This window comes from Heteronotia binoei, chromosome 3 (genome assembly GCF_032191835.1).
Source record: "Heteronotia binoei isolate CCM8104 ecotype False Entrance Well chromosome 3, APGP_CSIRO_Hbin_v1, whole genome shotgun sequence".
Taxonomy (NCBI): Eukaryota; Metazoa; Chordata; class Lepidosauria; order Squamata; family Gekkonidae; genus Heteronotia; species Heteronotia binoei.
In genome coordinates this window covers 165,113,978-165,136,089 of record NC_083225.1, presented here as the reverse complement: position 1 = coordinate 165,136,089, position 22,112 = coordinate 165,113,978, and the positions used below count along the sequence as shown (strand labels likewise).

The following is a 22,112-nucleotide window of genomic DNA, read 5'->3' as shown; positions in this document are numbered from 1 at the left end:
TTACAGTTGTGAGTGTCATCCCACCAAGTTTCAGTAAGGCCTATTATGTCATAGTCTCCTTCCTTTATTAGGACTTCCATTTCCTCCCTTTGTTTCCCACACTCTGTGCATTAGTGTAGAGACATCAGAATCTACATTTTATTCATCCTGAGGGTTTAGTTTCCGTACAAACCTGCAAGTTAACATTATCGAGCATATGCGCCACTTTCTGCAAATCTTTAATGTTCTTATCCCCAGTGTCTGTTAGAGAAAATAGCTGCTTTGCAGGGTAGACTCTGTGTCATTATACCCTGCTGAGGTTACTTCCTTCCTTCTTTGGTCACCACTTGTGGAAAAAGACTGTACTTTTCCTTGGTAGAGGCTGCAGGGAGGGGGAGGAGATGGAAAGCTGAGGACAGATCATTTCTCCTACAGAAAACAGCTGCCTTGAGGCACATACTCTATGACAGGGGTGGCCAAACTGGCTCAGAAGCCACATGTGGCTCTTTCACATATATTGTGTGGCTCTTGAAGCCCCCACCATCCCATCAGCTGGATTGGAGATGGAATTTCTCTCTTTAAATTGCTTCTCCAAGCCAAGCCATTCGGCAGCTTGGAAAATGCATTGAAAATTAAAGTTGCTTTCTTTTACCCTCTACCTCCCCATCTATCGTCCTGCCTGCCTGCCTGCTTGCTCTCAAACAATTGACATTAATGTCTCACGGCTTTCAAACATCTGACATTTAGTCTGTGTGGCCATCCCTGCTCTATATGTCACAACACCACCATATCAGGCCAAAAAATCCAGATCATGTCACAAGCTCATGCTGATGCTAAACGCTGCAAGGCTGAATATGACAGGGAAAGGCAGCAACAATGCACGGTAAACAAAAGGAATGCTGAGCTTCAGCGTCTGTGACTGTCATCATGCTCCCCGTGCCCCTCATAATTATTCTTATCTCCATTCTGGGCCTCTTTCACAGCTTTTGAGCCATGGGAGAATACACATACCCATGGGGGGGGGGGGGAGCCAGCATCTGTTTCAGCTGTAGGCGGTGGGTGGGAAGACAGCAAGGGGAGGTGAATGCCAAGAGGTGAGGGGGATGAGTGAATGTCACTGGCAGGTGGGGTACTGGCGTGTCAGGGGTGCAGGGTTAGTTGAAAAGGTGTGTGGGGGGAGTAAATGCCTTCACGTAGGTGGGTGGGAAGACAGCAAGGGCACTCACCAGACCCTCTCTCTAGAGTCGTCCTGGTTCAGACCAGTAGCCCATCTAGTTAAGCATTCTGTCTCACGCAACCATAAACCAGTTCCTTTGGACAGTCAGCAACAGGGCATAATGGCCAAAGCCTTCCTCTGATGTTGCCTCCTGGCTCTGGGATTCAGAGGTTTAGTGTCTCTGAATATGGAGCTTTACCTCAGCCTCGGTGGCTAGTAGCCATTGATAGACTTATTCTCCATGACTCTTATCTAATCCCCTTTTGAAGCTGTTTCTTCTTGTGGCTGTCACAACATCCTCTGGCAGCGAATTCCACATTTAAATCACTCTTTTCTTTTGTCCATCCTTAACCTACTATTGGATGCCCTCGAGTTCTAGTATTTTGGAAGATGGAGAAAAAATTATCTTTGTTAACTCTCCCCCCCATGTGTAATTTTACAGACCTCTTAGTCTTCTCTTTTCTAAACTGAAAAGTCCTAGTGTCTTCAGCCTTTTCTCATAAGAGAGGTGCTCCAACCCCTGAATCTTCTTGGTTGCCCTCCTCTGTACTTTTTCTAGCCCTGAAACGTTCTTTTTGAGATAGGTTGTACACAGTATTACAAATGAGGCCACACTATAGACAATTGTTCCTTCAATTTTTTTTTGTCCTACTGACTAGAGCAGTTCACATTGCGAGCTGTATATAACTGCTGTGATATTTAAATGAATCTTCAGACTGATGCTGAGTGGGGCTTCCTACGCTTATGAGAGGCTGCTCATGTGCACAACTTCAAGGGAACGTTGACCACTTAGATCTTTATGGGGACATTACAGTATTGTCTGGTTTATTCTCAGTCCCTTTCCTAATAATCCCTAACATAGAGTTTGCTTTGTTCACTGCTGCAGCACATTGGGTTGACACTTTTATTGAGCTATCCACTACAACCCGAAGACCTTTTCCCCTCAGTCTTAACAAGTTCAGATCCCATTTGCCTGTACTTGTAGTTGGAATTTTTTGTCCCAGTGTTCATCACCTTACACTTGCCAACATTGAACATCATTTGCCACATTGTTGCCCATTCACCCAGTTTGTGAAGGTCCTCTTGGAGTTCTTCGTAATCAGCCTTGATTTTTACCATCCTGCATAATGTGGTGTCATCTGCAGATCTGGCCACTGCACTACTCACCCCTAGTTCTAGATCATTTATAAATAAATTAAATAGTACCTGCCTGAATGCTGATCCTTGTGGAACCCTACTGCTTACTTCCCTCCATGAGAGCTGTCCATTTATTTCTGCTCTTTGCTTCCTGTAATTTGACCAGTTTTTAATTCTTGAGAGAACCTCTTTTATTCTGTGCCTGCTAAATTTACTCAGGAGTTTTTGGTAAGGTACTTTCTCAAAAGTCCTTTGAAAGTACTAGTATATAATGTGCTGGGTCACTGTTGTCCACATGCTTGTTCATTTTCTTAAAGAACTCCCAAAAGGTTGGTGAGACAGGACTTTCCTTTGCAGAAGCCATGCTGATTTTCCTTCAGAAGGCTTTGTCCCTCTATGTGCCTAACTTTCTTTGATTACAGTTTCTAGTAATTTGCCTGGGAAAGATGTTAGGTTAGCTGGCCTGTAATTTTCTGATTTCCTCTCTGGATACCTTTTTAAAAATTGGTGTCACATTTGTTACTCTCATGTCTTCTGGTACAGCAGCTGAATTTAGTTATAGGTTATATATATGGGTAAGTAGATCAACTATCTCACGTCTAAGTTCCTTAGGAACTCTTATTTATTATTTTATTTTTGTTAATTTGTATTCCGCCCTCTCTCGTGAGTGGGCTCAGGGCAGATAACAACAAAAGTTAAAACAATTAAAAACTACAAGCTAAAACCATAAAATACAATAAAACAAACAGCATATATGTCACAGGCGGTGGTTTCCATTGGGCACATTCTATATATCAGTACAGCAGTAGGCCCAGAGATGGAATAATAAATTAAGATAAGATTAAAATAAGATAGCATCATGACATCAGGGAGGGACGGTGGCTCAGTGGTAGAGCATCTGCTTGGGAAGCAGAAGGTCCCAGGTTCAATCCCTGGCATCTCCAAAAAAGGGTCCAGGCAAATAGGTGTGAAAAACATCAGCTTGAGACCTTGGAGAGCCGCTGCCAGTCTGGGAAGACAATACTGACTTTGATGGACCGAGGGTCTGATTCAGTATAAGGCAGCTTCATACGTCCATACGTCCAAGCAAGGGAGGCCAAGCAGATGGAATAAGGACATCCGCTGTCTCAACCAAAGGGCCTGGCGGAATAGCTGTCTTGCAGGCCCTACAGGATGGCATTAAATCAGGTAGAGCCCAGATCTCCACAGGGAACTGATTCCAGCAGGCCAGGGCCAAGGCCGAAAAGGCCCTGGCCCTGGTTGAGGCAAGTTGAACATCCTTTAGGCCTGGGACAATCAGAAGATGCAGCGAAGCAGAATGCAGCGATCTCTGGGGTGTTTATGGGGAGAGGTGGTCCTGCAGGTATGTCGATCCCAGGCAGCATAAGGCTTTAAATGTTAAGATCAAAACTTTGAAGTGGATCCAGTACTCTGTTGGTAGCCAGTGCAATTGATACAGCGCTAGCCAGATGCTTGCTTGTAAAGGCAATGCAGTTACCAGCATTTTGCACCAGCTGGAGTTTCTGGGTCAATCTCAAGGGCAAGCCTGCGTAGAGCGAGTTGCAGTAGTCCAACCTGGATGTGACCGTCGCATGGATCACTGTAGTTGTCCTGGGAGGACAGGTAGGGCACTAGTTGCCTAATCTGCCAAAGATAGTAAAAGGCAGATTAAGCAACTGCTGTGATCTGGGCCTCCATGGAAAGTGAGGCATCCAGTATCACTCCCAGGCTCTTGACCTTCTGATCCAGCACAAGAGATGCACCATCCAGGGTTGGGAGCCGGATGCCCGACTCTAACCCTCCATGGCACAAGTACAGGACCTCTGTTTTATCTGGATTAAGCTTCAGCTGACTTAACTACAACTATCCAGCCACAGCTTCTAAGGCTGTGGTCAGATGATCTGAGGCAGAGTCTGAATGACCGTCCATCAACAGATAGAGTTGAGTGTATGTTATCAGTACCTGGAGACTTACTGGTTTTTAATTTCCAGAGTAGATCTAGAACTTCATCTCTGGTCACCTCCGTTTGGCTCAGTTCTTCAGATTCCCTTGCTGAAAATAGGGACTATGGCATGGGTAGGTGCCCCCAGACTTCCCCAAGTGAACACAGAAGCAAAAAAGTCATCTTGCTTCTCGGCCATCTCCCCATCTTCCTTTAGCAATTCCTTTATTCCTTTGGCATCCAGGGGCCTCACTGTTTCTCTTTCCTTCTCGATATATATATATTTTAAAATATTTGTTTTTATGCTTTTAGCAATCCCACTCCTCAGTCGATTTTTGAATGCCTAATTATTGACTTACTTTTCTTTTGTCAGAGCCTGTGGACCCTCCTGTTCAATTAATTGGGGCAGACCTTCCTACTTTTTAAAAGAAGCTTGTTTACTTTTTATAGCTTTCTTGACTTTCTTGCGTTGTTAACCACATAGGCCTTCTTTTAGACTTGGTAGTGCCTTTCTTAACCTTTGGACCGCATTAATGTGGTTTTCAATAGCTTCCAAGCATTCCCTAGGGACTGTTTTTTGTTACCCTTTATTATTCCCCTCGTTTTTGTAAAGTTTCCTCTTTTTAGATCAAATGTTATAGTTTTGGACTTTAGGGGTAACTTTCCATTGATCTGAATGCTGAATTTAACAGCACTGTGGTCACTGATCCCACTTGGTGTAATAACCTTTGCATCTCTCACCATGTCTTGACACCTGCTCAGAACCATATGCAAGATCACTGCCACTGGTTGGCTCTAACCAGCTGTTCTAGTACACAGTCATTGTATGATGTTTAGGAACCTCATTTATAGAGCATGACTTCAGCAGATTTTACCCAGTCAATGTGAGGGTAGTTGAAGTCTCCCAGTTAAATGTCTGATTTAGTCACCTTATTTCCTTCTCCATCTCAAGATCAGCCTCATGGGTTTGATTAGGTGGATAATAGTACATGCTTACTTTTAAGTAACCCTTAGGCCCAGTATTTCCACCCATATAGCTTCCTTTGGGAAGTTAATGCCCGTGACGTTTCTAACTTATTTGATTCTATGCCCTGCTTGATGTACATGCTACACCACCAACAACCCATCCCTTGTTATGCTGATAGAGCTTATACCCAGGAATGACTTTAGCCCACACGTTTTCCCCATTCCACCATGTTTCTGAGATACCTACTATATCTAAATTGTCACTGAACCCCAAGTACTCCAGCTACCCCATCTTGGCTTGGAGACTTTTAGTGTGGCGTATAGATACCTAAAGTGTTTACTTCTCCAGTACCCCTTGCCTCCCACTGCCCCTTAGTCACCATCATGCCCTCACTCCTAAGTTCTGTTACATTCCTATCAATATTAACCTGAGTGTTTATGTAATCATCCCTTTGGACTGACTTGTCTGGAACCTGGGATTAGTTTAACAGCTGCTCTGCCACCTTCATGATATTAATTTTATTATTATTTAATATTAACCAATAGCCTGGTTCCCTTTTGGTTCAAGTGAAGCATATCTCTTTTCTACAGGTTCAGCTTGTCCCAGAAAGTTCCCTAGTGCTTAACAAATTCAGACCCTTCCTTTGGGTGTCGCTTTCTCATCCATGCATTGAGACCCCTGATCTGTGCCTGTCTAGCTAGCCCTGAGTGGAACCAGCAGCACTTCTGAGAATGCTACCTTTGAGGTCCTGGTCTTTACCTTTGAGGTCCTGGTCTTTAACTTTCTGCCTAAGTGACCTATATTTTTCCTCCAGGACCACATGACTGCATTTCCCAATGTCATCAGTGCCATCGTGCACCACGACTGCTGACTCCTCCCCAGCACTATCTATCGACATATCTAGACTCCATGTGATGTCTGCAACCTTCACACCAGGCAGGCAACTCACCATGTGGTCAAAACGTCTGACACAGGCCCCACTGTCTATATTCCTAATGATTAAATCACCCACTACCAGAAGCCCACCTCCCCCCAGGGGTATCCTCGGTAGGAGAGGATTGCTCATTCGCTCAAGGAAGGGGGGCCTTCTGAGGGATCACAGATTCCTCAGACTGATGCCCTCTGACTTCGAGACTCTCACTCTCGACAACAGCAGAAGATCCATCAGCACAGGAGTGGGACTGTTCTGTTAAGTCCCTAAGGATCTCTTCCCCAAACCTTTCTCTGACTCATCTTCTCCAAGTCAGCAACCCTAGCCTCAAGGGAATGAACCCACTCCCTGAGAGCGAGCCCACCCACGATATCCACCCAGTACACAGATAACCATACCTGGCACTCTGGAAAATGCTGGATAGCCCCTGCTGGCTTTCTTTCTTCATAACTGGTTAGTGGTTTAAAGGTATCTAGAGCAATGCAGGGTCCTCAGGCCTGATCCCCAGGCTGTGAATCACAGGCCAAGATGAATATATATGCTAGTTTTCATTAAAATATAAATTCATTGTTAGAATATGTATTGAATACAAAGACAGAAGATCTGTTTTGTTTATTCTCCAGCATGGTTGATATCAAACTCAATTTGTCTCATATAGTGGTCATGCAATATGTAGTTTTTAAACAAAATGGAAAGGTGTTGCTAAAATTAGCTAAGGTCTTGAACTAGCTTTAAGTGATTCTGGTAACTTGTCCATGCTTATACTGTATGGTCACTTCAGAAGTGTCAGTACATTGGTGTTGTAGTAAATGGGCTGTCATTTAATGACAGCTACTTTATGAAGTCACAACTATTGACTGTTCCAAGTGACTTAGAATTTATAAACTGACTCACTAAGGTTGTGGGTTTTAAGGCACAGGGAAATTGCTAATTCTCTTCCTTGTAAACAAGATAGGCAGAGGAGCTTACATTGTGTTTCTAAACCCTCAGCTGTTGTATTCTGTAGCCATACTAAAATGATACCTTCAAGGGTTGAATTCTGTATTCTTGTGATCTCAGAATCACTCTTATAAAAGATCTTAAAACAGCAGCCTGGGGTCTAATGCTTGTGTAGAAATGTAAGAGTGATATGAGATGTCCTCACACTGTGGTTTAATACTTATTGTGTTTCTGTAAATCACATTTTGTAGTGGGGAAATATTGTGCCAGCATCCAGCTAGGTGCCATATTTGTTTGATCTTTTTTTTTTGCTTCTTTATCCTTTGTTTGGGGAGGCAGAGAAGCAAGTACCTGCTTCTGAGTTGACACCAATATTTAATTCTATTGATTCGTCTTTAATCTTGTTTTTGTGGCTTCTATGTAAATCCTTGTCACAGTCACAAAAGATAACGTAGTGTGCTTTTTAAAAAATTCTAATGGAGAAACAGAGATGTTTCATGAGTTCTTTTAAATTCAGCTAAAAGCATCCATGTCAATCCTTTCTATACTCTAGTAACAAGCTTGAAGAATTATTTCCAATGTTATAATGTGCTTTCAATGTAGAAGATGGTCTGCCAGCTTTTTTTTTAAACAAGTTTAATTTTTGAGCAGTTTTAATAACAGATAGACCCTTGTGGCTGTTATGGCTACCTTTCTAACAACACTACTTCTATAACATATGGGATGGTTAATTGATTTTTCAAACTGGTTAATATGGAGCAAATAAGTATCCAGCTAAAGCAGTATTAAAGGGAATATCTCTGACATCAAAGGAAAATTTTCTAGAGGGATTATTGAAAGAAATAATGAACAACAAAACATACCAGTCTTCTAAAATGTCTTATGTCTCATTTAAAGCTCTTTCTTTCCCAAAAGGCAGTTAAAGTTACATTAAAGAGTTTGCAAAGTGAGAGATGTCTGGTAAATGTTGGTCCTGTACCTAGCCACCCTAAAACAAGTGGGAGGCTGACTTCTAATACTGGCACAAAAATGTGCTAACACACATCTAGTTTTTGATCAACAATTTAAGTATTTCAAGATACCAGTGGAGACTGGTATTATATGTAGAAGCAGGCCTCGGATTCAGTGGGAGCTCACAGGAGCGCAGCTCCTGAACCTTTCTGAGAATTCCACCTCCTTGTCCATTGAATAGTATGTGCAGCTGTATAACAATCCCTGGATGAGCTCCACCATCTATTTTTCTACAAAATGACCCCTGTGTAGAAGCAAAATGAAAGTTCTACACTGCAGACCAAAATGGTGATAAGAGAAGTCCTTTAACAGTAATGAATAATATAATTTCAGTAAGTGTGAAATAACAGTGATGACCATAAAAAAGGGTAGACTATATGCTGCATGTGACTACTTGTGGTTGTACAGTGGAAATTTTCAGCTCTTAGGAGGTATGAACTAGGTTATAACAGTGAGAGGAGCGGTGATCTCTTGCCTGTGTGTCTGCTTAAAGATTATTTATGTGTGTGTGGCATAAATTTGCTTTACGCTATGAGCCCCGTGGCACAGAGTGTTAAAGCTGCAGTACTGCAGTCCTAAACTCTCATGACCTGAGTTCGAACCCCGGTGGAAGCTGGGTTTTCAGGCAGCCGGCTCGAGGTTGACTCAGCCTTCCATCCTTTCGAGGTCGGTAAAATGAGTACCCAGTTTGCTGGGGGGAAAGTGCAGATGACTGGAGAAGACAATGGCAAACCACCCTGTAAAAAGTCTGCCGTGAAAAGTGAAAGTAATGTCACCTCAGAGTCGGAAACGACTGGTGCCTGCACAGGGGACCTTTGCTTTTCCTATGAGAAGTCATGGAGTGAATTTTTATCAGAATTGGATTAAACTAGTAACCCTTCAGATCCGCTAATTTTAGGTTAAAATCTTCGAACCTTTATGTGGCTAATGAAGTGAAATTAACAAAATGCTTAGAAAAGGGGGGAAGGAACTGTTTTAGAAGCCTTTTTAAGGTTGTGGGAATCTTCCTATTTCATATCCTTGTAACAAATGGACACCTCTGGGGAACGATAGCCACATTGCAGTATTACTGATTAATGTTAGTGTGCCTTGTACTGACTTTCGGCTCTCTAACAGTCTGACATCTGCTTTGAAAAATATAGCTATGTAATGGTAAGCAAATTTCATCAGTAACACTTCCTAGCCTTTTCATTTCTATAGAGAAAAAGATGCACTTTTTCTGGGGCCTTTTGGGAAAAAATCCACAGCCCCAAAATTAGAAAATTTGGACAGTATTGGGAAAGAAAATTCCTGTGAAGTAATCTTTTTTTGAAAAGAGTGGAATGTTTTCTAAATGAGAGTTCACTCTCCTTCTCAAAATGTGTGGTGTGTAGATTCTGCAGTGTTTTAAAAAATTCCTGTGTATACTGTAGACATGTAATCTCTGTCAGAAAATGTGCTGTCATGTTGGGATTTTGCATCTTTTCCCTAGCAAACCAAGCAATCACAGGTTAGCAAAAATATGCATTAAATGAAGCCTTGTCTTAATGGACATGACAGCATTTCCAGGTGGTGGAGAACTTTGGGAATTTTAAGTTACCAGGTTATGAGGATGGCTTTAGCTGCCTGTGGCTAAAGGAATGTCTGCTTTTGAATAATGCATTCTTAATATTGATTGAATTTTTTCAGGTGACATATTTTGAGCCAAAAGTCTTCATTCTCTTCTGATAAGAGTCACATTTCCAGCACAGGCGAAACGCTGGGACATCTTAAATTTAACAGATTACTGCACTATTCTGAATGGGTAAGTGTTTTGATTGGGAATATAAATGTAATTTGTGTAAATTCTAAAAATCAGCAGGTCTAAAAGTACTCTGTACAATAAACAAAACTAGCAGAAGCATTAAAATAGCAGTACTGGTTATATTAGTGTTAGCCAAGAGGCTGAGAAAAGTAAGTTGATACTTGGCTCTGTAGTTGAAGACATGCCTTTGTCTGTTAGGCCCTAATTTTAATAGAAATCAAGATCCATTTTAAATGTTAATGAAAATAATTGAAAGTCACTGGGCAAGATTTTAATACTAATATAAATATGGTACAGTTGTGGTGGCTCAGTGGTGGCATGTTTTAACAGTTGTGGTGGCTCAGTCTTTTTGTAAAAAAAAAAAGGAAGTACATAATCACAGTCATCACAGGGTAGATGCTTTTTTCTAATGTTTAGGCATTTTTAGTTTAAAAAAATGAATAAGGAAAAACCAAAGATCTGTTAACGGCATGAAGCAAGTATGTGGAATTGTCTTCACATCTTTCATGATAGTAAAGCTTCTGGGTGTCCAGTAAAGTTGTTTTACAGTATAATCAGAATTAGCTAAAGGATGTAATACATATTGATGATATAATGGATTTATTATTAACAATTCCTATATTGAAGATTTATTAGTAGCAAATCCTATATTGAAGAGACTTTCACTTGCAGGTTTATATTAACAATTGTTATATTGTTAAATCCTGTCTTTATTTTTCTTATCTGATAAATGGTCCTGAGTAGCAGGCACCTTGGAAATACCAATCTTTGTTGTGAGATGTAATTTGTATTGGAAATGGATAATTGGGTTCAATTCTGCATTCCTCCACATAAGCCAGTTGGGTGACCTTGGGTCAGCCATAGCTCTGAGCTTTCTCAGCCTCCCCAAATAGGTCTAGCTCGCCACCTAGTGGTGCATAGTGCTAAAATAGCTGGAACTTAAGGCTTCTAGACATTCTTTGGGTCTCCTGACTATGGCATTGTGTGTCAAAGTTTGTTGTCTATCCTGTGGTACATAGGCTATTCTTTGGACAGAATCTTCAGTTAGATTCAGTTCTACTAACACTGTCAATTCAGAGTATCCAAACTGGAAATGTGTCCTTGTCGAATAAGGTTGAATGAAAAAACTCAAAACTAAATTGACTATCAGTTAATCATCTCTAGTATTTTGCCATTTGTGAAACACATTAATAAGGAAAACCAAATATGACGTGCAGAATTTGTGATGGTTTAAGTTGAAGTAATAGATGATAGAGTGATGACTTTGAGGCCACATCCTGTTATTTTTCTATGAAATGTTTTAGTCTAAATCCTGTTAGCTTTCACATGTCTCATATTGGATTTGAGGCCATTTGAAAAGGGATAATAAAATTAGGAGAGAGGGTAGAATTGGAATGCATAGTATTACCTGAAGTTCTGAGGTAGTATTGAGGTCAGGCTTCTCAGAGCAACATAACTGTATTGACATTTCATATGTTTCTAACAATCCATTAGTCTGCTATAAATCTCTAAAACAGACCTTATCACTGAAAGCAATCACTTAAGATAATGCTAAAATTTCACATGCATAGAGGGAAAACTAGTGTTTATTGCAAATTTATCTATCTGGGAGAACAAGAAGCATTTACATTGTAGACTCTCTCACTCAATAATAAATAAAATAGAAATCCTTTCTTTTAGTTCTTAGTAAAAAAATTTCTAATGATAATAGTTTGGATCTTTATGCTAAGTTTGATTCTATAAGTTGGTGTCAAACTCATTCAGTGGAGAAAATTTTTGTCCTACTGACTAGAGCAGTTCACATTGCGAGCTGTATATAACTGCTGTGATATTTAAATGAATCTTCAGACTGATGCTGAGTGGGGCTTCCTACGCTTATGAGAGGCTGCTCATGTGCACAACTTCAAGGGAACGTTGACCACTTAGATCTTTATGGGGACATTACAGTATTGTCTGGTTTATTCTCAGTCCCTTTCCTAATAATCCCTAACATAGAGTTTGCTTTGTTCACTGCTGCAGCACATTGGGTTGACACTTTTATTGAGCTATCCACTACAACCCGAAGACCTTTTCCCCTCAGTCTTAACAAGTTCAGATCCCATTTGCCTGTACTTGTAGTTGGAATTTTTTGTCCCAGTGTTCATCACCTTACACTTGCCAACATTGAACATCATTTGCCACATTGTTGCCCATTCACCCAGTTTGTGAAGGTCCTCTTGGAGTTCTTCGTAATCAGCCTTGATTTTTACCATCCTGCATAATGTGGTGTCATCTGCAGATCTGGCCACTGCACTACTCACCCCTAGTTCTAGATCATTTATAAATAAATTAAATAGTACCTGCCTGAATGCTGATCCTTGTGGAACCCTACTGCTTACTTCCCTCCATGAGAGCTGTCCATTTATTTCTGCTCTTTGCTTCCTGTAATTTGACCAGTTTTTAATTCTTGAGAGAACCTCTTTTATTCTGTGCCTGCTAAATTTACTCAGGAGTTTTTGGTAAGGTACTTTCTCAAAAGTCCTTTGAAAGTACTAGTATATAATGTGCTGGGTCACTGTTGTCCACATGCTTGTTCATTTTCTTAAAGAACTCCCAAAAGGTTGGTGAGACAGGACTTTCCTTTGCAGAAGCCATGCTGATTTTCCTTCAGAAGGCTTTGTCCCTCTATGTGCCTAACTTTCTTTGATTACAGTTTCTAGTAATTTGCCTGGGAAAGATGTTAGGTTAGCTGGCCTGTAATTTTCTGATTTCCTCTCTGGATACCTTTTTAAAAATTGGTGTCACATTTGTTACTCTCATGTCTTCTGGTACAGCAGCTGAATTTAGTTATAGGTTATATATATGGGTAAGTAGATCAACTATCTCACGTCTAAGTTCCTTAGGAACTCTTATTTATTATTTTATTTTTGTTAATTTGTATTCCGCCCTCTCTCGTGAGTGGGCTCAGGGCAGATAACAACAAAAGTTAAAACAATTAAAAACTACAAGCTAAAACCATAAAATACAATAAAACAAACAGCATATATGTCACAGGCGGTGGTTTCCATTGGGCACATTCTATATATCAGTACAGCAGTAGGCCCAGAGATGGAATAATAAATTAAGATAAGATTAAAATAAGATAGCATCATGACATCAGGGAGGGACGGTGGCTCAGTGGTAGAGCATCTGCTTGGGAAGCAGAAGGTCCCAGGTTCAATCCCTGGCATCTCCAAAAAAGGGTCCAGGCAAATAGGTGTGAAAAACATCAGCTTGAGACCTTGGAGAGCCGCTGCCAGTCTGGGAAGACAATACTGACTTTGATGGACCGAGGGTCTGATTCAGTATAAGGCAGCTTCATACGTCCATACGTCCAAGCAAGGGAGGCCAAGCAGATGGAATAAGGACATCCGCTGTCTCAACCAAAGGGCCTGGCGGAATAGCTGTCTTGCAGGCCCTACAGGATGGCATTAAATCAGGTAGAGCCCAGATCTCCACAGGGAACTGATTCCAGCAGGCCAGGGCCAAGGCCGAAAAGGCCCTGGCCCTGGTTGAGGCAAGTTGAACATCCTTTAGGCCTGGGACAATCAGAAGATGCAGCGAAGCAGAATGCAGCGATCTCTGGGGTGTTTATGGGGAGAGGTGGTCCTGCAGGTATGTCGATCCCAGGCAGCATAAGGCTTTAAATGTTAAGATCAAAACTTTGAAGTGGATCCAGTACTCTGTTGGTAGCCAGTGCAATTGATACAGCGCTAGCCAGATGCTTGCTTGTAAAGGCAATGCAGTTACCAGCATTTTGCACCAGCTGGAGTTTCTGGGTCAATCTCAAGGGCAAGCCTGCGTAGAGCGAGTTGCAGTAGTCCAACCTGGATGTGACCGTCGCATGGATCACTGTAGTTGTCCTGGGAGGACAGGTAGGGCACTAGTTGCCTAATCTGCCAAAGATAGTAAAAGGCAGATTAAGCAACTGCTGTGATCTGGGCCTCCATGGAAAGTGAGGCATCCAGTATCATTCCCAGGCTCTTGACCTTCTGATCCAGCACAAGAGATGCACCATCCAGGGTTGGGAGCCGGATGCCCGACTCTAACCCTCCATGGCACAAGTACAGGACCTCTGTTTTATCTGGATTAAGCTTCAGCTGACTTAACTACAACTATCCAGCCACAGCTTCTAAGGCTGTGGTCAGATGATCTGAGGCAGAGTCTGAATGACCGTCCATCAACAGATAGAGTTGAGTGTATGTTATCAGTACCTGGAGACTTACTGGTTTTTAATTTCCAGAGTAGATCTAGAACTTCATCTCTGGTCACCTCCGTTTGGCTCAGTTCTTCAGATTCCCTTGCTGAAAATAGGGACTATGGCATGGGTAGGTGCCCCCAGACTTCCCCAAGTGAACACAGAAGCAAAAAAGTCATCTTGCTTCTCGGCCATCTCCCCATCTTCCTTTAGCAATTCCTTTATTCCTTTGGCATCCAGGGGCCTCACTGTTTCTCTTTCCTTCTCGATATATATATATTTTAAAATATTTGTTTTTATGCTTTTAGCAATCCCACTCCTCAGTCGATTTTTGAATGCCTAATTATTGACTTACTTTTCTTTTGTCAGAGCCTGTGGACCCTCCTGTTCAATTAATTGGGGCAGACCTTCCTACTTTTTAAAAGAAGCTTGTTTACTTTTTATAGCTTTCTTGACTTTCTTGCGTTGTTAACCACATAGGCCTTCTTTTAGACTTGGTAGTGCCTTTCTTAACCTTTGGACCGCATTAATGTGGTTTTCAATAGCTTCCAAGCATTCCCTAGGGACTGTTTTTTGTCTGTCACAACATCCTCTGGCAGCGAATTCCACATTTAAATCACTCTTTTCTTTTGTCCATCCTTAACCTACTATTGGATGCCCTCGAGTTCTAGTATTTTGGAAGATGGAGAAAAAATTATCTTTGTTAACTCTCCCCCCCATGTGTAATTTTACAGACCTCTTAGTCTTCTCTTTTCTAAACTGAAAAGTCCTAGTGTCTTCAGCCTTTTCTCATAAGAGAGGTGCTCCAACCCCTGAATCTTCTTGGTTGCCCTCCTCTGTACTTTTTCTAGCCCTGAAACGTTCTTTTTGAGATAGGTTGTACACAGTATTACAAATGAGGCCACACTATAGACAATTGTTCCTTCAATTTTTTAGCAAAACCGAGTCATAGGATCCAGTGCAGTATTGTATCTCTTATTGAAGTATTTTTGTGTAATTAGAATTAGCAGCCCTCTTAACATAAAGAACTCCAGGAAAACATTAATTTTGAGAGTATTTTTCTTTTCTCATTTTACTGTTTGTTAAACATCTGGGTCAGTTCTGGTCACCAGAAATTTTTTCCTATGCATTATTAAGCTAATCTCTAGGAAATAAGCCCAGATACGAATGATTTGGAAACTATTTGAATTGCCTGTTATAATATGATTGGGTGTCAATTTTGTTTCAGTTCATTTTACTGCCAAAATGATGACTGCCATTAATGAGGAGACTGAAGATTCTTGAGTGACCTGCATAGATTTATGCCCACATAAGAATCTCTTAAATATCCTTTATTGCTTAATAACACAAGATAGTGATTTGGTTGCTAAATTAGCTAAAGGTAAGGGTATCCCTGTTAGATATTTTGTTCTAGCTTTAAGGAATGTGAAAAATAATTGACTGTTTATCCTAGACATAGGATTAAAATATGTTCTTATCCAATGAATAAATTCAGAAGGATAATTAAGTAGTGTTACTCACTCCATGACTTGCAAAGAGTTACATTTGTAATTACCATCATCCAGAAGAGCCACACAACTAGTGTGCCCTGTGTACCAACTCACCAAACACACACACATTATATATAACTAGAAGCTGCAAAGAAGGAGGGGGTGTTGGAGGGAATTGGTCCTTTGCTTCCATCCTGACCCTGGCACAAATCCTGAAGCTCAGGAAACTTGCGAAGATGAAGCTTCTATTGACTTTCAGATGCCCTACTGGGGGAAAAAAAAGGTTCCGTCATGGTAGCTTAACACTTCACAGTGGAGACACAAGTAAAGAATTTATTCAGCTCCTCTGCAGTCTCCCTATCCTCCTCCAGTAAACTCTTATTGTCTTCCTTTTTGTTCTGACCTGAACAAGACTTCTCAATTTCAAATATATTTGTTGCCTTTTATAAGCATCCTTGACCACATTTATACATTGGCATTTTCTTGGACTTCTTGGTATCTTTTCCAGTGTGCAGTTTATTTATTTGCTTTAGTTATAGCCCACCTTTCTCATTTAGATTCAAGGAAGATTACAGAATATAAAATAGTGTGATTGGACAGCATAAAACTGTCAGTGAACAATAGTAGTAGGATCACAGCATTAGACTTCAGGGGCAGACCCATGTAGAGCCTGTTAAAATAGTCTACCCTTGAGGTTACCATATAAATGCATATACATTATGCTCCTCCTAAAGTGTCCTTTGTGAGCAATGATACTGTCTGTATCTGCCTAGTCTCTGGATAGTTGTCACTTCTTTGTTGAAGAACCTTTCAAGCACTGTACCCAAACCATCTAAAGAATTTTGGGGTCTGTGGTTATCAGACTGGCCTGAGTCTAGACCAAAAAGAAGAATCTTTATATTTTATTTATTTGATTTCTAGACCTCCCAAGGCGGGGCTCAAGGTGGTTAACAGCATTTCAACAGTACATTATAACATTTCAATAAATAATAGTTTACAGCAATTTTAAAATAATAACACTCAGACTCAGATGACATTTGAAACTATTTGTGTCTTTACCCTATGGGAGGGGAGGGGAGATCAAGTAAGCCAGGCTACTCAACAGCTGCTGTCCTCAGCCATAGGCCTGGCTGAACATCTCTTGTCTTACAGGCCCTGCAGAATTTCTTTAGGTCCCACAGGACACGAATGTTATTAGGCAGAGAGTTCCACCAGGTTAGTGTCAGGGCTGCAAAAGCCCTGGTTCTGGTTGAGGACAGCCAGATATCCTTTGGGCCAGGGATCGCCAGGAGATTCTCTCCAGAGCATAATACTCTTCAAGTTGTATATCAGGAGAGGCAGTCCTGTAGATAACATTGGTCACAGACCTTTTAGGGCCTTAAAGTTAGTACCAACACCTTGAACCTGATCCAGTATTCAACTTGGAGCCAGTGCAGCTGGTGCTGTTAATGGGGTTCCAGTGAGGACCCAGGCTGCTGCATTCTGGACTAGTCATAGTTTCTGAGTCAGTTTTAATAGTGCAAAGGAATGGTTATGATCAATTGTTATATTTTTGTTTTGAAAACGAGACAAGTAAACCAGCGAGGAAGATTATACAAGTTTTTAAAATGCTTCATTTTGTGTTAAAATACTTAGGACATTTTTTGTACTAAAACGGCTTTCCTTTTTTTACAACAGTTTTTTTTCTGGAAGGTCTGCAAGGTCTTTGAAAACAGTCCGAACACTCTTCTTGGTTACTGGGACCTACCACAATGGCAACTGGTTTGGCCAATGTAGGAAACTCTTTTGGAGGTCCATCTAATTCTCTGGTTTCTAGATCTAAGTTCCAGAATCCTTCTGTAGAAGATGATGATGATGTGGTGTTCGTTGAACCTGTACAGCCTCCTCAGATTCCTGCTCCTTTAATAACAGACCCTAGAAATGTTGCTTTTAGTTCACCGACTACCGAAGAGCATCATGGAAGTGACTCCAAAGTAGCAACTCCTTCGAAAGACTTGAGCTCTCAGAAGGGAAGTATAACTGAGACTATTATTATTGATGATGAAGAAGATATGGAAACAAGTCAAGGGCTAGAGAAAAATGATTCCAGTTTCAGTGAACGAAGATTTCCAGAGTGTAAAAACAGAGCCAATGAGATGGAATTCTCAACACCCAGTTTTTCAAGAAGTAAGGTAAATGCAGGAATAGGTGGTAGTGGTATAACCACAGAACCAGACTCTGAAATTCAAATTGCTAATGTTACTACATTAGAAAGAGGTATGAGCTCTGTGAGTGTTGGCCGTTTAGAAAATACTGAAGGGCGTGACATGAACTTAATGATTACACATGTAACATCACTACAGAATACCAACTTGGGAGATGTATCTAACGGACTGCAGTCAAGTAATTTTGGTGTTAATATACAAACATACACCCCGTCTTTAACTTCACAGACCAAGACTGGTGTAGGACCTTTCAATCCTGGTAGAATGAGCGTAGCTGGAGATGTCTTTCAGAATGGAGAATCAGCGACTCACCACAACCCAGGTAGGTGGTACCTTAAATATTTTGCTTATAAAACTGCTAATAAGAATTACATTGAAGAGAGATTCTTAAATGAAAAATCACTAAGGTATGCCAGTTTTCTCTTTGAACACATGAAGCTGCCTTATACTCAATCATACCCTTGGTCCTTTAGAGTCAGTGTAGTCTACGTATGCTGGTAGTGGTTCTCCATAATCTCAGGCTGAGGCCTTTTGCATCATCTACAATCTGATCCTTTTAACTGGAGATATTGGGCATTGAATCTGTGATATTTTGCATGCTAGGTAGAAACTCTTCCAGTGACTTACAGTCTCTCCCTAAATCTTGAGATGGATTTAAATGAAGGCAATTTGAATGTAATCAGAAAACTTACTTTAAATCAAGGCATACATTACATGCTTGAGTAATATAATAATTTTTTATCTGCTGCTTACCTGACTGTGGTAAATAGTTTGGGAACAATTGGTGGTTTTCAGCAAGTGCAGTAAATGGTTCAGCAAGCCAACCTTTGCTTAGTTATTTTGAGAAAGTGCTGCATAGCTCCAGAGGACTTTGTGAATTGATCCAGGCTAATGCCACTCTGCTAAAATTTATCTCCATAGAGTGAGGTATGAAGATGGGATTTTTCAAGGCTCTGTCAATTAGTGTTCATGTTATCACCATACCTTAGTCCAGTAGGAAGAAAAATGCTAATTTTCTATATGCTTGTGAACATACAATTGCAGCCTACCTGCTCCCAGTATGTGTTAGGAGCAGTGTTCCCTCTAAGCTGAGTTAGTGTGAGCTAACTCACAGATTTTTGGCCTCCAGCTCACACATTTTTGTCTTAGCTCAGGAAAAATAGCCCCAGAGCACACTAATTTATGCAGTAGCTCATAACTTTAATGCCAGTAGCTTACAAGTTTAATGCCAGTAGCTCACAAAGTGGAATTTTTGCTCTTAAGACTCCATGGCTTAGAGAGAACATTGGTTGGGAGACATGGATTTTCCCGTGCATTCCCCATATGATAGCTGGATAATCTGATGCTGGAGTTTGTGGGCCTCTGTGGCTAAAATACCTCAAAGTGGTGTCTGAGTACAGCTTGCTTCTGACCTCTTGACTGGTTATTTCAAAGAAGTCACCCATCTAAGCACTAACCACAATTGACCCTGCTTAGCTTCTGAAAACTGACGAGCTTGAACTTGCCTGGACTTATTCTGGTCAGGGTTAATACAGTCCTTGAGATTAATATTAAGACACTTACCTGATATAATGCAACTGCCAACAGATTCCCCCCCCCAAAAAAAAACATTCATCAAATCAGGGTCCACCATGGACTCTCACACTTTACCCTCTGCTCCTCTTCATTAATATTTTCAAACTATTTTGATGTAACTATGGCCTCTAAGAGTATCATCACCATCAGTGTGTTTTCCAAAGTGATGAGAGGAGGTAGGGAATGGCACTAGAGAAGGTTGGCCCACAGGCCCCAATAATCCATGGTTACCAAACAACTGGGTGCTGCTCATTCTAAAAACCATGAATTCTGGGGGGACAGCCTGAGGGCCCTACCTCCTCTATTCACTTCGGAAGACATGCTGGTTGCTTGCTGAACACCACTTAAAATGCTTGATACGAAATATGAAAGACTGGAGTGTCTAAATCAGATCATCATGTTAAACTATCCTGTAAACACTGAAGTCTTTGCAGTCTGCTTATAGTGATATAATTCCCTGCATCATGGAATGTGATTATGGCTTTTAGAAAAATCAAAGAACAATTACATGTTTGCTACACAAGGCTTTTACAGGCTGCATTGTGAAATATTACAAGCTTGATTAAAATTTTTTACTGTTCTTGAAGAAAACATAATTATGATGGTTTTTTACTCAACATTGCCCCCCCTTTGTTATGGGTTGTCGTGGTTGCTGCTGTGGCACCTCAGTGCTGATGACCACATCAGGAATCTTGTTTCCAACTCTCTAGTCTGTATTTACCAGAACCGAACCCAGCTAGGGAGCTATTGGAGAAACCCAGGTTGGAATAGTTCTCAGCCTCCCTGGTAGTTCTGCCACCACTCCCTTTTTAAGATTAAGGCCCAGGAGGAGAAAAGGAGAAACCCCCTTGCCCTTACCAGAATTAAAGGCTTGCAGTGCTGCAGGAAAGCCTAACTGCAGCCACGCCCAGTTTAGCTAGGCAGAGTGTGACCTGATGTCTAGGACACTGGACCCTTGCGTAGCTCTTATAGGCAAGCTCACAGACAGATGCTTTAGAAACAGTAAGGCTTTTATTGAAAAAGCAAGTCAGAGTTTTAAGGTAATTAAGGCAGTGCCAAAGAAAATAAAAACACTAGCATAAACAGTCTAACTAAACATAGAGACATTGGACAGGCAATTTACCATGTGGTTCAGCAGCTTCAGTCCTCAGTCAGACAGCACCTCATCATCCTGAGATTGGCTGGAAGATAGTGGCCAGCAGGGCCGCATAACTCCTACCACGCCCTCCACAATCATACCCCCTAACTGGTGAACAGTTATAGGAATCCCAATTCCCAGAGGCATTTCGGACTACCAATAAGAAGAGGCTCCCAATTAGTAGATGACTCAACCAATCTTAATTGACTGCTGTCAACTGCAGTTTCTAGCCTTGCTCCACATTAGGCCTGATTAAGCGTATCTCACAGGTGGAGGAAGTCAAGGCCATTCTACCTTCTAGCCTAGATCTTAAACAGCCGTCTCCACCTGCTGGTGTTATTTATCCTTACGCACCAGGCCACAGTGGCTGGTTCAGGGCTTAGAGATCAGGAAAAGGCCGAGGCCTTTTCATGACAATAATGCAAAGGAATTAATTTTCCAGTATCTAGCTAGAGGAAAGTATTGGTTGAACAATTTTGGGTTGAAAAAAGAAAAGTGGGAACCTAGAATCTGTGTTTGTTATTATTTGCTTGTTTGTTCTTTTGGAAGAGATTTAAGATCAGTTTGATTTGGTTCAGGAAAAGTGCAAAAATGTGAGAAACAGCTGAGAACTTGCTGGTGAGAAGTCAGTTGGCTTGAAGAAATGAAACATGGTTTCAAGGAGTAAAATGGGAGAGTGAAAAGTTTTCTTCCAGGGGAATGGGGGAGAGGATTCTCTCAAACATCTGTACAGTGAGTGTTTGAATCAAGATTGTTACATGCCAAAATGAATGTCAAGTCAAGCTTGTGAAAATGATGCTCTCATCAAGCAACTTTACACAATAGTATTAATGGAAATTCTTCACTAGCAGTCTGAGAAGTGAACAAGGAATCACGTGGTGCACAGAAGTCCAGTCCTACTGTAGGCCCTGCTCTACCCTTCTTGGGCTTCTGAAGTTTTATTGTCAAGCTCTGCTTGTAGTTAAACTAGGAGGGATTTGAGACTAATGAAAACTGAATTTCTCAAGATTATAAATTTTTCATCTGACCTTCAACTGCAGACTTTTGAGGTAAATGGCATCTGATCAAGATGGGGTTAATGGGATGTGTTGAAAATTACTGTCCGAATGGCACTTGGGATTCTTAGACTATAAACCTGAGTGGAAACAACCCTTGAAGAACTTCATTTGCTTCCGTAGAGCTGTTAAGTGCGCAAATTATTTTACAACCCTTTACAGCAACCTTGTGAAGTAAAGTCTCAGTTACTTATGTTAAAGACAGATTATTACAAAGGAGTTACCTTTCCCACGCTTAACCACTTCATACATTGCTGAATTCTGGTGCGTGCCTTCTAAGTAAGAATTTCTGCAGAGACAGATTACAGGTTTTATGCAGCTTTATACTACTGCTCATGCTGTATTCTTGTTCCTGTATGCTGTTATAATTCCTACTAATGCTATTAGATCAATGAATTCTTAGACTTGTTTCACTATTTTATGTAGATGCGGTGCCTCTTAACCTTTTATCAGAGTATTAGCTAAAATATCCAGCCTTCCTTTCCCCTTGTTAAACAATTGTAAACTGAGTAAAAAATCTGTATTACCA

General features: G+C 41.0%; 1 protein-coding gene across 4 annotated transcripts in view; it reads left to right on the top strand.

Moving 5' to 3' along the window:
• Positions 1-22,112, top strand: part of ZMYM2 (zinc finger MYM-type containing 2) — a 93,879-nt gene that overhangs the window by 11,617 nt on the left and 60,150 nt on the right. For 3 of the 4 annotated variants that reach the window (XR_009555208.1, XM_060234824.1, XM_060234822.1), the window contains exons 2-3: positions 9,791-9,905; positions 17,289-18,137. Coding sequence is in view for 3 of the 4 variants with exons in the window: in XM_060234824.1 (XP_060090807.1) it covers positions 17,363-18,137 (775 nt within the window). In the remaining variant the exon portion in view is untranslated. The remainder of the gene's footprint in view (positions 1-9,790; positions 9,906-17,288; positions 18,138-22,112) is intronic. The other variant, XM_060234823.1, reaches the window with a different exon arrangement.